This window comes from Eleutherodactylus coqui, chromosome 9, assembly GCF_035609145.1.
Source record: "Eleutherodactylus coqui strain aEleCoq1 chromosome 9, aEleCoq1.hap1, whole genome shotgun sequence".
NCBI classification, from domain to species: domain Eukaryota; kingdom Metazoa; phylum Chordata; class Amphibia; order Anura; family Eleutherodactylidae; genus Eleutherodactylus; species Eleutherodactylus coqui.
Genome location: NC_089845.1, coordinates 115099227 through 115113830, shown reverse-complemented (window position 1 = coordinate 115113830; position 14604 = coordinate 115099227). Strand labels below are relative to the sequence as shown.

Below are 14604 nucleotides of genomic sequence, written 5' to 3'. Positions count from 1 at the left end.
TTTTTGTTTTTTCCTACTCCCTTTTAAAAAATCGTAGCTCCCTTATTTATCCATCGACATCGCTGTATGAGGGCTTGTTTTTTGCGGGATGAGTTGTTTTTTTCAATGGCACTATTTATTGTACCATATAATGTACTGAAAAACTTTTTAAAAATTCTTAACGGAGAGAAATGGAAAAAAAAAAATGACATTCCATCATCTTTCGGTGCGTCCTGTTTCTACAGTGCACAAACTGCAACAAAAACGACCTGATATTTTTATTCTATGGGTCAGTACGATTACTACGATACCAAACTTATATAGTATTGTTTTTGCTGTAGTACTTGTATTTTTTTTTTAAGATATTTAATTTTTTTCAATTATTTTCTGCGATCATTTTGTGCGCTCAATAACTTTTTTATTTTTTCGTCGACGTAGTTGAGCAAGGGCTCATTTTTTGCGGGATGTCCTGTAGTTTCCGATAGTATCAATTTGGAATACATACAACTTTTTGATCGCTTTTTATTGCATTTTTTCTGGGAGACAGGGTAATTAAAAAAGTGTATTTCTGGCATTCTTTATTTTTTTTTTTCACACGACGTTCACCGTGCAGAAAAAATAATGCACTACTTTGATAGATCGGACTTTTACGGACGCGGTGATACCAAATACAATTTTTTATTTTATGATTTAGATTTTTTAGTAATTGATATGGCAAAAGGGGGGTGATTTAAACTTTTATAACTTTTTTTTTTTTTTACAATTTAAAAAACTTTATTGATCTTTTTTCTTACTTTACTTTGAAGTCCCCCTGGGGGACTTTAACATGCGATGCTTTGATCGCTCCTGCAGTATGACGTAATGCTATAGCATTACGTTATACTGCTTTTTTACAGGTAGTCCATCAAGCCACCCTGTGTGGATGGCTTGATAGGTAGTCTGCTAAGGCAGCACTGGGGACCATTCATTAGGTCCCCGGCTGCCATGACACCTGCACGGCTCCCCCGATCTCACCCCGGGGGGGCCTTGCGGGACCCCCAAACAGCGTTCGGGGGATTTAAATGCCGCTGTCAGAATTGACAGCAGCATTTAAAGGGTTAATAGCCGCGAACGGTCGAGCGCGGCTATTGCCCGCGGGTGTCACGCTGTATGGAGGGAGATAGCGCCGCTACCTCCCTCCATACACGTCCTGCAACAGCAGGACGTAGTCTTACGATAGCGCCGTCACTAACGGGTTAAAGGGGGTTCCCGGCCTTTTATATTGATGATGGGTCATTGGTATCCGATCGGTGGGGATTTGATGCCCAGCACCCCTTCTGCTGCCTAACTGTTTGAAAGTCTCATGGGGTTTAGTCAAGCGCTGCGGCTTCTTGCTCAGCTGTCCCTGAGATACAATGAAGGGACCGCAGCGCTCTCCCAAGAACTGCCCATTCAAGCAGCGAGGGTGCCGGGAGTCGGACCCCCCAGATCCTTCAGGTGGGTCATCAGTATAATAATCGCAGATAAGCTATTTAACCCATTTATGACAGCAAAATGTAAATGTATGCCATGAGGTCGCCGGATGGGTACGGAGCAAGCTCAGGAGCCAACCCTGCTCCATACCTGGGTGGTGCCCACTCTGTTAAAGGTGGTGCTCCAACAAACATGTCCAAATGCACTACTCCTCGCTCCTTAGTAAGAATGGGCTCTAACAGCTGACAATTGAGTGCCTTGAGGAATAAGAAAAAAAAAAGGTGAGACTCCAGTGAGGAAAAGAGCACAAAAATTGGATCACCGAGCAGTGGAAAAACATCACCTGATCAGATGAATCCAGATTTCTCTTGTGCTGATGGGAGGGTGAGAATTTGGCTCAATCTGCATGATTCTGTGAACCCATCGGTCAGGTGTCATCAGATCAGGCTGATGGAGGTGCAGTATGAAGAATGTTTTCTTGGCAGTTCCTGGGTTCTATAATACATGTGGATGGGTGACGAGGAGGAGATCCAATGTTGTACTTGATGGGCATCATTGGATGAAAACCAAGTCACAATTAACCAATGTGGATTTTGGTGCAGATTTTAAAGGGGCAAATTCTGCCTATCCTCAGGATCGGTCATCAATAGTTAATTGCCAAGGATCGTTGGTGATCAACTGATTGTCTAGCCTGCTGTTAGAGTATCGGGGCCGGACGTAGTCATCGGGCTTGGGGCGAAAGCGTCATAGAGATCCCCACTCCTATTGAAATCAACGAGAGCTAGGACGCTTCTGGTTTTAACACTGGGGTCGAACATGGAAGGCTAATATGAGACAGTGCTCCCATTGATTTCTATGGGAGGGAAGTCATCTATGACACTTCCGCCTCTGATATTGATGATGATGTCTGGCCGTGTCTCACTGACAGTGGCCAGATGATCAACTGATCGCTGGGGATCCCAATTGGCAGATCCCCAGCAATTAACTCTAGGTGACCAGATTTGTCCAGAAGGCCTCTTAAGTTTTTTTTTTCTTTTTATAATATGGCGCATGAACTGTGTCTAATGGCTCAAACACACGGCAGCGCTGTGGCCATCGGTCTTAGACAGCAATGGGCGAAGACTGCAGTCCATAGTATAGCGTTACAAAGCTTCCGCTGATGCTGTACAGAAGGTATATAGATATTCTTGGTATCAAAACCACAATTGTTTTCTTCAAGAAGCTTCGTATGAAATATGAATTGTCATATTACATCTCTGTAGCGGCCTAAGATGTCTGCGCACACAAGCAATAAAGCTAATAGGATTAACCATTGCCAATGTCGAGGGGAGAAAAAGGAGTGCACTTAGAAAAATTTTGTATCTGAGTTCTTCAATGCAGTGCGGTGTCATCACAGTGACAGCCAGAGTGGGATATGGGGTTCCTGGACTGGAGGTCAGTGGTGAGACCCCCAGCAGTCAGCAAGTTATACCCTATCCTGTGACTATGGGATAACTTGCAATTTTGGGACAACCCCTTTAAGACAGTCCTGTGGCATGTCTTAATACAATGCCAGCAGAAATACCATATACTGCAATACTGAAGTAGTGCATTTTAAGTGATAAAACAATCGCAAGTTCAAGTCCCCTAATGGACTAAAAAAAGGTTAAAGTAGGTGAATTTTTTTTTTTATTATTGTAAAAAATAAAGGATATTTTAAGTTAAGAAAAAAACTTTTTGGGATTTCTTTTTAGAAATACAATCAACTAAAACATATTTGGTATTGCTGTGTCTGTAAAACTTTGATTTATTAAACCAATGTATTATTTATCTCACATGATGAACAGCGTCAGAAAAGAAATACACAACGGCAGAATTGCACTATTTTGGTCACCCTGTCTTCAAGACAAAAATGTCGTATGAGCTCTAAAATGGTATCAATAGAAACCGGAGGTCGTTCTGCAATAAATGAGCCTCACATGGCTATATCAATGGAAAAATATAAAAGTTATGGCGGCAGAAAATAATGTTTCCAAAGATATTTTGTATTTTTAAAAGTAGTACATCAGAAAAAAACTATATAAATTTGGTGTCGTCATCATAAAGTTATCAGGTCGTTTTTGCTGCAGGGATGGTGAATTGTGTTTTTCTCAACTTTCCGCCACTTAGCAATTTTTACTGGCCTCACTAATGGTCTTTTTAAGGTGGTGACTTAGCTGACTACTGACAGCCAGGCTCCTGCTCTAACTGCTAGATGTGGAGAAACCTCAGATCCTGGCAGTTTAACCCCTTACATGCCACAATCAATAGCAACTGCAGCAATGTAAGCAGATTACACCTCCAGCAGGGTCTAAGGCCTCATGCCCACGGCCGTGTTGGACTCCGCCAACGGAATATTACAGCGGAGTGCGACACGGCGCCCCACAAAGACCCCATACTCACATCTCCGGATCCACTGTGAGAGTTCCGCCTGGTGCACATGTGCAGTGCAGCGAATGACGCGCTGGCGGTGACAAGTAATCACACAATACTTCCGCTGTGCTCACAGCAGAAGTATCGCGTGACGCACGGCGTCCACTGACTACAATGGAAGCCGGACGAATGTTTTTCCGCAGTAAATAGAACATGGCGCGATTTCTTTCACGCTGCAGAATTCCACAGCGTGAACATTGTAGGTAGAAAAGCTATTAGGTTCAATAGAAGCTATTAGCTGCGGGATAACGTGAGCCGCGGCTGAAATCCGTCCGTGGGCACTTGCCCTAATAGGCTGCTGTAATAGAGTAGAATGCACTGTATAAGTAATGCAGTGTAATATCCTAGCGATCGAACATCACATCTTTAAGTCCCCAGGAGGGCTAATAAGTAGTGTAAAAAAGATTCAATAAAGTTATAATTTGCAGGGGAAAAAAAACAGTTTAAAAAAATACGCATTTTTTGCCATAAAATACCTTTTTAAATGGAAAAAATACCAAAGAAACATTTTAAAAAGCAGCATAAAAGGTATTACTGCGTTCGTAATGACCCAGACAATGGAAATATTTTGTTATTTATCGCACAGGGTAAACGCCATCAAAATAAGTTTAAAAGCTAACGCCAGAATTACTGCCCTGTTTCCCTGAAAATAAGACATAGCATGATTTTCCAGAATTTTTGAGGATGCAAAATGATTTTTCAGGCTTTTTGAGGATGCTTGAAATATAAGCCCTACTCCAAAATTAAGCCCTGCTAACAGTTAATGAAAAAAGTCAATTTAAATAGTGTCCAGGCAGCTATACATGTAAAAAAAGTTAATATAAGACACTGTCTTATTTTCGGGGAAACACGGTATTTGTCTTTTGTTTGCTTCCCCCAAAAAACCCAATCCAAAATTCATACGTACCTCAAATTGGTACTAATAAGAAAACTACAGCTGTTCACGCAAGAGAGCGCCGTTCCCCGAAAAATTAAAATGCCATCGATTTTAGACTAGTTTCACACGGGTGAGTGCGATATATCGGGGCGTGAAACTCCGCTCCATATCGCGCTCGCCAACATGTGATGTCGTTGTGGATGTGAGGAGTTTTTGTATCAAGACTACTTCGCTTCACTTCAAGGTCGTAGTGATCCTCCGCCGAGGCGGACGGTGCATGGCTGCCCATTGTTTTCAATGGGAAACCTCACAGGAAGTAACAACGAGGAAGCTGTGCGATGCCCCATTGGAAACAATAAGCGGTTCGGGGGGACGCCGAGGATCGGACGCGCCGCAACTTTTTTTTGTGCGATGCAGGGGGGAAAAAAATCACTCATGTGCATGACACAATTCAAAAGAATGGGGTTCGTATTCGTGCGAGATTTGTGTATCTCGTAGAAAGCGAGAATCTCGCCCGTACGAAATCGGACTTAGAACACGGCGATGCAGAGTCAATTGGTTTTCTTTAAAAATATGTTTTTAGCGTACAAAATTAGTTTTTAAAAAACTTGGTATCGCAGCAGTCATGTTATTTTTGACGAATGGTGAACGCTGTAAAAACGAAACCCAAAAACAATGGCGGCATTTCTATACATTTTTTTTCCATCTCCACCTGAAAAAAATGTAATAAAAGTTATACAATATATGTACCCCAAAGTGGGGCCATTAAAAAAAAAATACCAAGCCCTCCTACAGCTTTGTCAGCAGGCTCTTGCAAGGCGACGATGACAAGCGCTCGGTCCTTACAGTAAAAAATAGGCTGGTCACTAAGGGGTTAAGGCGTTCGGCACGGATGGGCCACTTCCGCCAGTAGTTCCCAGCAGCTTCCGCCCGTACACTGTTGATGACGTCACTGGCGTCGCGCTAGTAATTACGTCAGAGATCTAACCCTGGTCTTAGAAAGATGGCGGCGAGGGCATCGGGTAAGGACGAGTGAGTGCAATGTGCTGTAGCGGTCCCGGGTGATATGTGGAGCGGGGTGCTGGCACGGGCATTGTGCATCCCCATTAGTAATGCTAGAGGTGACTTCCGACTGTCCCGGGTCACTGATAACGGTGGAGGGGTCTTGAGAACATACAGGCTGGACCCTGGACACCTATACTTGATGATACTTTGGGGGCTGACTGCAAGCAGAGGTACAATCATGTACCGGTACTGAGTGTGTGATATAGCGCCCCCTGCAGGGAGTATTCTAGAATACACGTTGCTCCTTTATGTGGTAATCCTCTGCAGGCAGCCGCTACAATGAGGTGACCTGTAGGACGCCACCGAGCGCGGCCGGCTCGTTACTAACCCGTGGCCACCGTATAGTCCGAACCCATCTGTCATAATGGTCAGGGACTAACGAGGACTCCGCCACCCCCACCCCTCACACAGGCGAAGGTCGCGTTCACCTTGAGCCGACTTTCTTGCGTCACGCAGCGCTGCCATAAACTAATAAGGAAATCTACAAAAAGTGGATTTATTTAATAGCTGTTTTTTTGGGTTTTTTTAAACCATTTCCCTCCCCATAACACATGTACGTCACGGGAGGGCAAATGTCATGAAATGATGGCGCGGGCTCAGAGGCCATGCACGATCAATGCTGATTGCAGCTTGTAAGCGGTTGGCGGCAGGAGGGGGCTTTCCCTGTGATGTCATTGGCCCTCCGCCATTCAGTTGCAGAGAGGCTATGGGACGCCTGGCAATGGCCTCCGGGTCCGCCATGGCTTGGGTTTGCTAAGATAATAGGTAATATTCTGCAGTAGTAAAGTACTGCAGTGTATTATCTGAGCGGTCAGGCGATAATCGGTTCAAGGCCCCTACAGGGACATAGGGAAAAAAGTATAAAAATAGTAAAAAAAATTCAAAAAGAGGTTTTTTTGTGCTGACTTTTTTTTTGTTGTTATTCTTTCTCTCCTTTACAAAATATTGAATTACAAAAATGTGTTTGGTATCGCCACATCCTTAATCACCTGACTACAAGCTAAACACGCTTTGTATCCCACATGGCAAACGCCATCCTAAAAAAACAACCAAAAAAAAAGCCGACATTAATTTTTTTTTTTTTTTTTTTTTACACTTTGCATCCCAAGAATATAATGGTGATCAAACAAGTCCTATGTACAAAATGGTGCCAATAAAAACTGTCGCTCGTCACAAAAAAGGAAATCCACAGGAAAATACGAAGGTTACGGGTCTTTGCAGCGATGCCAAAAACTAATTATTTTAACAAAAAATGACTTATTGTGCAAAAGTAAAAAAAAACTAGAAATTCTACATAATTTTGGTATTGTCGTAATCGCACCCGCTCGCAGAAAACAATGATGACATTTGAATGCAGTTTAAAAAAAAAAGACAAAAAACAATGGCAAAATTAGTGTTTTTTTTCACCATCACCCCTAAAGAAAATTAATAAGTTATACAATTCATTATATCTACCCCAAAATGGTACCAATAAAATCTGGAGTTTGCTATGTTCATGGAAATATTAAAAAAAACCAAGTCACTAAATCCTCAAATGGGTTGTTCCACTTCCAGCTGTTTTGCTGCAGGAAGCAGGCAGCTCTGTACATGGTGCAGTGGCCAAGACTGGTATTGCCGGCTAAGTCCCATTCACTTCAATAGGACCAGGGCCACAGTACCATGTACAGAGCTGGCTTTCTTAAATGCGTAAATAAGTTGTACCAAGATAGACAATGCCTTTCAGAATACGGGACAAATCAGCTTATCTCCCTGAATCTTGCTCTTGGCACCCCAAGTAAATGGCTGATGCTGAGGAAAACTGCAGCCAAGTGGACACTTCCCCTGCAGCAGTTGCGCCCTCGTTTGCCTTGTTTTAGTTTAGTAACTGGGGACACAGAATCACTCAAGTGCAATTTTATGGTAAAAGCCTGCAGTAGGAAGCCCAGTTAAAGGGGGTGTTACCACCCTGGAATATCATGGCATGTTACTTGAGTATGCCGGTGGGCATTCAGCCTCTGGGACCCCCACTTATGTGATTCACAGTTGAGACAAGTTTGTTGGCTTTAATTTATGTGACTTGTGTTTCCTTACAGTTGCAACCACAGGCCGTTTCAAGGACGCCATATGCAGGTGGTACTACGGTATCGCTGGATTCAACAAACTAGGTAGATTACATTTTCAAATTCGTAAATCAAACTGCTAATGACGACTTGTCCGTGTGTGTGTGAGTGCTTCTCATGCTCCACCCTGATCACATGATGGTGACGTCATTGCAGGTCCTAAAGCATAAAACATGCAGAGCCTGACAGCAGCTGTGTGCTCACAGGACCTATGATGATGTCACCATCACATGATCAGTCACCTGGGCTCTGACCTCCGCCCCTGATCACAGCTTGCTAACGTCATCATTAGTGCTTCACTTTATTAAAAACCTCCAGAGCCCGACAGGAGCCGCCTGCTGACAGGACCTGTGATGATGTCACTGAGCCACTCCGTCACCTGTGTGGGAGGAGTCCGGGGTTCACATGACGGTGATGTCATCACAGAACCTAAATCAGCACAGGCCGACGAAATGTATGTAGTACAGCTGTATGTGTGACACGTGTATCTAGCAGAGCTGTGTGTGTCTGTGACATATGCATGTAATGTAGCAGAGCTGTGTGTGTGCAACGCATGTAATGTAGTAGAGCTGTGTGTGTGCAACGCATGTAATGTAGCAGAGCTGTGTGTGTGACACATGCATGTAGCAGAGCTGTGTGTGTGCAACGCATGTAATGTAGCAGAGCTGTGTGTGTGTGTCAGTGCATGTAGCAGAGCTGTGTGTGACACGTGCATGTAATGTAGCAGAGCTGTGTGTGTGACATGTAGCAGAGCTGTGTGTCTGTGACATGTGCATATAATGTAGTAGAGCTGTGTGTGTGCGCGCCGCATGTAATGTAGCAGAGCTGTGTGTGTCTGTGACATGCGCATGTAATGTAAGAAGCAAAAAAACAGTCAGCGGCACACCGTAAATGTCCACGCAGTGGGGGAGCGATTGATGCTAGGTGCCAGCACACGATGACCGTTGACCCACCGATCTTCAGTAAGCAGGTGTGCAGCACTCAGGGACTCATATCCACTGTGACTTGCGCATGTAATGTAGCAGACCCGTGTGTGCGTGGCGCTCGCATGTGGCAGAGCCTTGTGTGCGTGGCGCGCGCAGGCGGCGGAGCCGTGTGCGTATGTGGCGTGCGCAGGCGGCGGAGCCGTGTGCGTATGTGGCGCGCGCAGGCGGCGGAGCCGTGTGCGTATGTGGCGCGCGCAGGCGGGCGGAGCCGTGTGGCGCTTTGCCGCCAGAAACACTGCTGCTCTTAATTTCCTAATAATCACTAGTTACTGTAATCTAGATGTCTGATATGGCTTATATTAATATTGGTTGGTTTGATAGGTTTAATGCGCGATGACACTCTATACGAAACCAATGATGTGAAAGAGGCAATAAGCAGGCTGCCCGCCAGGTTGTACGATGACAGAATATTCCGCATCAAGAGGGCTCTGGACCTGGATATGAAGAAGTCCATCCTCCCTAAGGATCAGTGGACTAAATACGATGAGGTGAGAGCCATGGCCATGTGGGCAGTCATGTTGGCATCCACATAGACTCGGTCTGTTCGTATACATATCAGTGTCCAGCGCAGATATCTCATAGCAGCTTTGTGTTCCAGGAAATTACTTTTATTTCTCAGTTTTTGGGCTGTTTACATAAAGTATCATATGGCTGCAAATTCCTGATCAGCCATGAGTCTAATAAGTCTTAACCCCTTAAGGACCAAGCATGGTAAGTATTATGCACTTGGCGCTAGGTTTTAGGCCTCTTTCACATTGGCAACAGTGATATCGCTGCGTTTTCTCGTGGTGATATTGCGATTTTGTGTCACAACAAAGTTGTGCGACTTTGTAGCGCTCTTTTGCCAAGATTTTCGGGGGGGTTGGGGGGCTTAAAATAAAAGCCTGACCCCCGAAAATAAAAAAACCAAAGTACATCACCTAAGAGGCGCTGTCTGTCTCCTGTGCGCGTCTTATCTGCAGGTCCCCAGCACTTTTCTTCAGGCAAGGCTTCCTGGTCAAAAGTTTGAAAAACTCAGCCTTCAGAAAGCGCTGCCTCTCATTAGCTGAGCCGCGGTGCTCGATGAACCAATCACAGCCATACAATGAATGGCTGTGATTGGTTCTCGAGAGCTGCGACTCAGCCAGTCAGAGCCAGCGCTCAATAAACCATTGAGAGGCAGGGTTTTTCAAACTCCTGACCAGGAAGCCTTGTCTGAAGACAAGTGTTGCGGACATGCAGAGGAAACTTGGTCCACAGCCGGACAGCACCTCTTAGGTGATGTATTTGTTCGGGGTTTTTTATGCAGATAGGCCTTATTTTAGGGCTTTCATAGTAGGATTTCCTACTCTAAAAGTTGCATTGCACGAAAATGGTGTGATGCAAGAGAAAGGAAGGCACCATAGGAAAACGAGCTGCAAAAAAATCGTTACAGCCGAGGACCCAGTGGAGAAGGGAAAGGCAGTTTTGAAGAGCTTCTGCCTTCTCCTCTCCAGGCTACATAGCACTCAATGAGCGCTATGTACTAAAAAGCTGTTAGTAACTGATGTTTTTCCCTTTAGCTGGGGCTCCTATGGATGCCCCAACTACAGTGGAAGAGTATATGAAATTAAAAAAAAATACAGAAATATATATATTGAATAAAATGCCCCAAAGCGATCGCCATATGCGCCCTGTAATCTGAGACTATACAAATTATATATTAAAAAGTCTGAAACAACATGAGGAACCCATTCCCGTACTTTATTTTAGCAAAAATATACTAATTTTAGAAATAAACTATACATTTAAAAAAAAACACATTTTGTTTAGCGTTTTACACCAAACTAAACAAAAACAAGGGGGCAAAAAGTCAGTGAAAAAACATATAATAGCCCTATATTGTAAGGGGGTTGTCCAGACTAGATGTTGAAGTTTAGTCATTAAAGACTGTAGTTCTAGATCAACCCATCAAAAGCAAAGAAACTGTTTCTTGTTTTTCCTTCCCACGTGCTTTCTGGGTGTCGATCCGGATTAGCAAATTTCCCTTTTTTTCTTTCTGTATCCACACCAAAATTTTTAAATCTGTATTTTAAAAAAAATAGCCCTAGATGTCAAGGGGGGAAAAAAACACAACAAAAATTAATTTTGGTAGCTGTAGATAAAAGTAGAGCAGTAAAACCACCACATGGGTAAGATCCCTAAAAAGTGTCTGCTCCTTTAGGACCAAAACACCCTGGTCCTCAATGGGTCAACTAAGGGCATCATCAATTCCTATGATGCTGTTAGTTCGGGCCTTGAGACTTTCGGTACATGCACATGTCATATGCGGCAGACGATAGACCCCCATAAGGCTAAGCGCACACTAGTGTATTTTGGGGGCATGTACTGTCTGTGTAACGCCACGGACAGCGCGTTGCCCTATTACAGCCTATGCAGCTGTACATGTCACAGCATGTCCTAGTCCTAATGCCAGAGCATGAAAATGTGCTGTGATCAGTGATCGATGGCAATGAGCTGTGAAAACAGAGTGCACATGGATATCCTCCCTATGGGCTCCTTTTTTTTTTTTTGCCCCTGTTTAGGACCAAGTACTGTGAATATATGGTGCTTGGTTCTGGGCTTTAATCCCAGCCGGTAGTAAAAATATATGGCACGGGATTAAAACACCTGCAGTCTAGCAGGAGGAGGTCATGAGCTCGGCTGTCAGAGACAGCCAGGGACCCAGAGGAGAAGACAGAAGTGGTTTTTAACTGCTTCTTCCTTCTCCTTTGCAACCTGCGTAGATAATAACCTTATTTCTACAGCGCCAACATCTTCCACAACACATTACAAATTGGGGGAAACATACACAAAAAAGGTCTGTAACCTCCAGTAATAAACCAATGATCATCTTGATCAATAGGAGTGCTCACAAGACTATAAGGATGGATACACCTATCACAGATCCACAGATGGAGATATGTATCAGATATACATACATAAAGCTGTATATCATCTCCAACCATGTTTGTGAACAGATGAGAGGTGCAGTGGGAAGAAGGGGACAGGTTTCCAAGGAGGACTGCAGAAGTAGAGTAGATGTAGAAGAGTTTAGATTAGGGAATATGGTAGACCTCCCTAAAAAGTTGTGTTTTAGGGCTCACATAAGGCTATGGGCGTTCGGATTTAGCCTGATTGCCTGGGGTAGCGCATTCCAGAGAGCTAGTGCAGCTTGGGAAAATCTTAGAGGCTGGAGTGGGAGGTCCAGATGAAAGGAGAATTTAGTGTAAGGATATTAGCAAAGCACTATATAGAGAATAGAGGAAGCTGCGGGGCCTTTTCCTCAATTGGGCTCAGCAATCACGTGATCGCCAGTGAACCCTGGCATGTTACAGTAAATCCCAGCTCAGTTCGCACAGTGACTATTGAATGTCCCACAGTGTGAATGTTGCCCATTGGTCTTGCATGACATCATGGGGGACATAGATGTTAAAAAATAGTTAGCAAAACAAGTGAAAAAACTAAATTACAGAATAAAATACAAATATATTAAAAAAAGAAAATAACCCGTCGCCCACGGCAACCTCAACTGTCACGATATCTGCTCTGTAATCTGAGACTATACAAATGATATAAAAATGTCCGAAACAAAATGGAGAACCCATTCCTGTACTTTATTTTAGTGTAAATTTACTAATTTTAAAAATAAAGAACTATAAATTTCAAGGTTTTTTTATTTTTTTATTTTTTTTTTTTATTACTTTTTGTACACATTACCCCTAATAAAACAAAAGAAGTGGGGAAAAAAATCTGTGAAAATTGTATTAAAAAGAGCCCTATATGACAAAAAAATGCTGTAAAAATATTTTTGGTAACCTAAGAAGAAAAAAAAAAAACATAAGGGGGGGGGGGGGGGGGGGTGGCTGTATGTAAAATCACTAAAGTGTCTGGCCCTTTGGGGCCGAAACACTATGGTCCTAAAAAGGGGTTGTCCAGGATTAGAAAAACATGGCTGCTTTCTTCCAAACACAGCGCCATCTATGTCCATAAGATTGTGAGAGATATTGCAGCTCAGCACCCATTCACTTGAATAGAGCTGAGCTGCAATACCAGACACAACCCACGGACTAGAGTGGTGCTGCGTTTGGGGAACAAAGTCAGCCAGGCCTCAGTACAATAATGGTAGCTGCATGCAGCACAGCATAGATGCACCGTGAAACTAGGCGACAATTTGGTGCAGTTATAATGCAGTTGTCTTAGTCAAGGCCAGGTTTGGACTCCTACCAATCACTAGATCCAAAAGAGCAACCACCCACTCCCCACACTCTCTTTCCCCCGCCTTCCCCATTCCTCCTTATTGCAGCTGAGGAGGAGTTAGAATGGAGTGGCGCTAAAGCATGCACAGTGCTCTCAATTCAAAGTCTGTGGGACTTTTAGAGTGCTCTTCTCTTCCGCCAGTCCCATAGACCTTAAAGCGACCTTCTGGACCTGGACAGTCAGAGATGGCCACAGCGCTTCTCTGACTACCTGATGCACACTGCGCATTAGTATGCGTTTGTATTCGAAGGTTGGCTTTACACAGGTGCACAACTTGCAGAGATTACAACTCATTGCTTTCAGTGGGTTTGTTCACATTTCGGTTTTTTGTGCGTGGGAAAAAAAACTCAGCATGCTCTTATGTTTATACACCAAAGCTCCCCATAGAAGTCTATGCGGGGTGCGCGATTCCGCTGGAAAAAGGAAGCATCTGGAACTCGTTAGGCTAAATAGCCATTTATATCAAGGCATGGCCGTGTCCTGTGCGCCAAAAGTACAGTAAAATATGCCTGGAAGCACGAAAAAAAAGCCTTGTTTGTAGTGCCATTATGTTGTGCTGAGGTGTGTGCAATTGCGCCTATGCCAGTGTGAAGCCGCCTTGAGACATTACATGCTGATCTGACCGGCCAAAACTGCTCATGGGGTCCGCACTGGTCAATAAAAGCCAATGTAGTGTCTTAGAATAATGATGCATTCTACTGCATGGTGTGCATGGGGCAGAGAAGTGGTGTGGCCATCTTGATTTGTCCCAGACCCGGGGAGTCGCTTTAAATGAAGCACCTCTGTGCATGCTGAAATGCTACTCCATTCTAGCTTCTCCTCACTATGGTCATTTAGTGAGGAGGCCTTGGACCCCCGTTCTTGGGATCAGAGGGGCCCACAGCAGTCGGACACTTATCACCTATCCTATTGATACATTTGTTGCACAGCCATTCTCTTTATTATATGGCAGGTCTCTGTTAGGTCGTTGTAGCTTTATTTAACAGCGTCCTCTTTTTTTCCATAGGATGTCCGTTATCTGGAGCCGTACCTGAAAGAAGTAATCCGAGAGAGGAAAGAGAGGGAAGCGTGGAACAAGAAGTGATGCGGCCCGCCCCGCCCAGAGTTTTTTCTTTTAAAGTATTTATCACTCATACTCATCGGTGAATTGAACTTTCTGATCGCTCGTCCTGATCTCTCTTCTACAATAGAGCCAATAAAGAAACCTTTTCAGCCATCCTTTGTGTGTGTTCAGTTGATAAATTCCCATAGCTGTAACCAGTCTTGGAGCCTACAGCCCACTCTTCTGCTATAATGAACCATTGAAGAACTGCTGACAGTGCTTAACGTTTGGGAGTTGCTTCAGGCAGCTGCAATCTAGTTCTGTAAAGGAGCTGTATGTTTAGTGGGAAGAACAGGATTTGATCCCGCTTGGTTCTGATGGGTCCCAAACTAGTTT

The 14604-nt window shown here is 44.0% G+C and overlaps 1 protein-coding gene across 1 annotated transcript; it reads left to right on the top strand.

Moving 5' to 3' along the window:
- Positions 1-5671: 5671 nt before the first annotated feature.
- On the top strand, positions 5672-14382 carry UQCRB (ubiquinol-cytochrome c reductase binding protein). Its single transcript, XM_066578364.1, has 4 exons — positions 5672-5781; positions 7897-7968; positions 9231-9397; positions 14173-14382. The coding sequence occupies exons 1-4, from the start codon at positions 5763-5765 to the stop codon at positions 14248-14250; spliced, it is 336 nt and encodes a 111-aa protein (XP_066434461.1). The 5' UTR covers positions 5672-5762; the 3' UTR covers positions 14251-14382.
- Positions 14383-14604: the final 222 nt, after the last annotated feature.

Coding starts and splice junctions, on each gene's coding strand:
- UQCRB (XM_066578364.1), top strand. Junction 7,969..9,230: donor CGCTGGATTCAACAAACTAG/GTAGATTACATT, acceptor TTGGTTTGATAG/GTTTAATGCGCGATGACACT. Junction 9,398..14,172: donor AGTGGACTAAATACGATGAG/GTGAGAGCCATG, acceptor TTTTTTCCATAG/GATGTCCGTTATCTGGAGCC.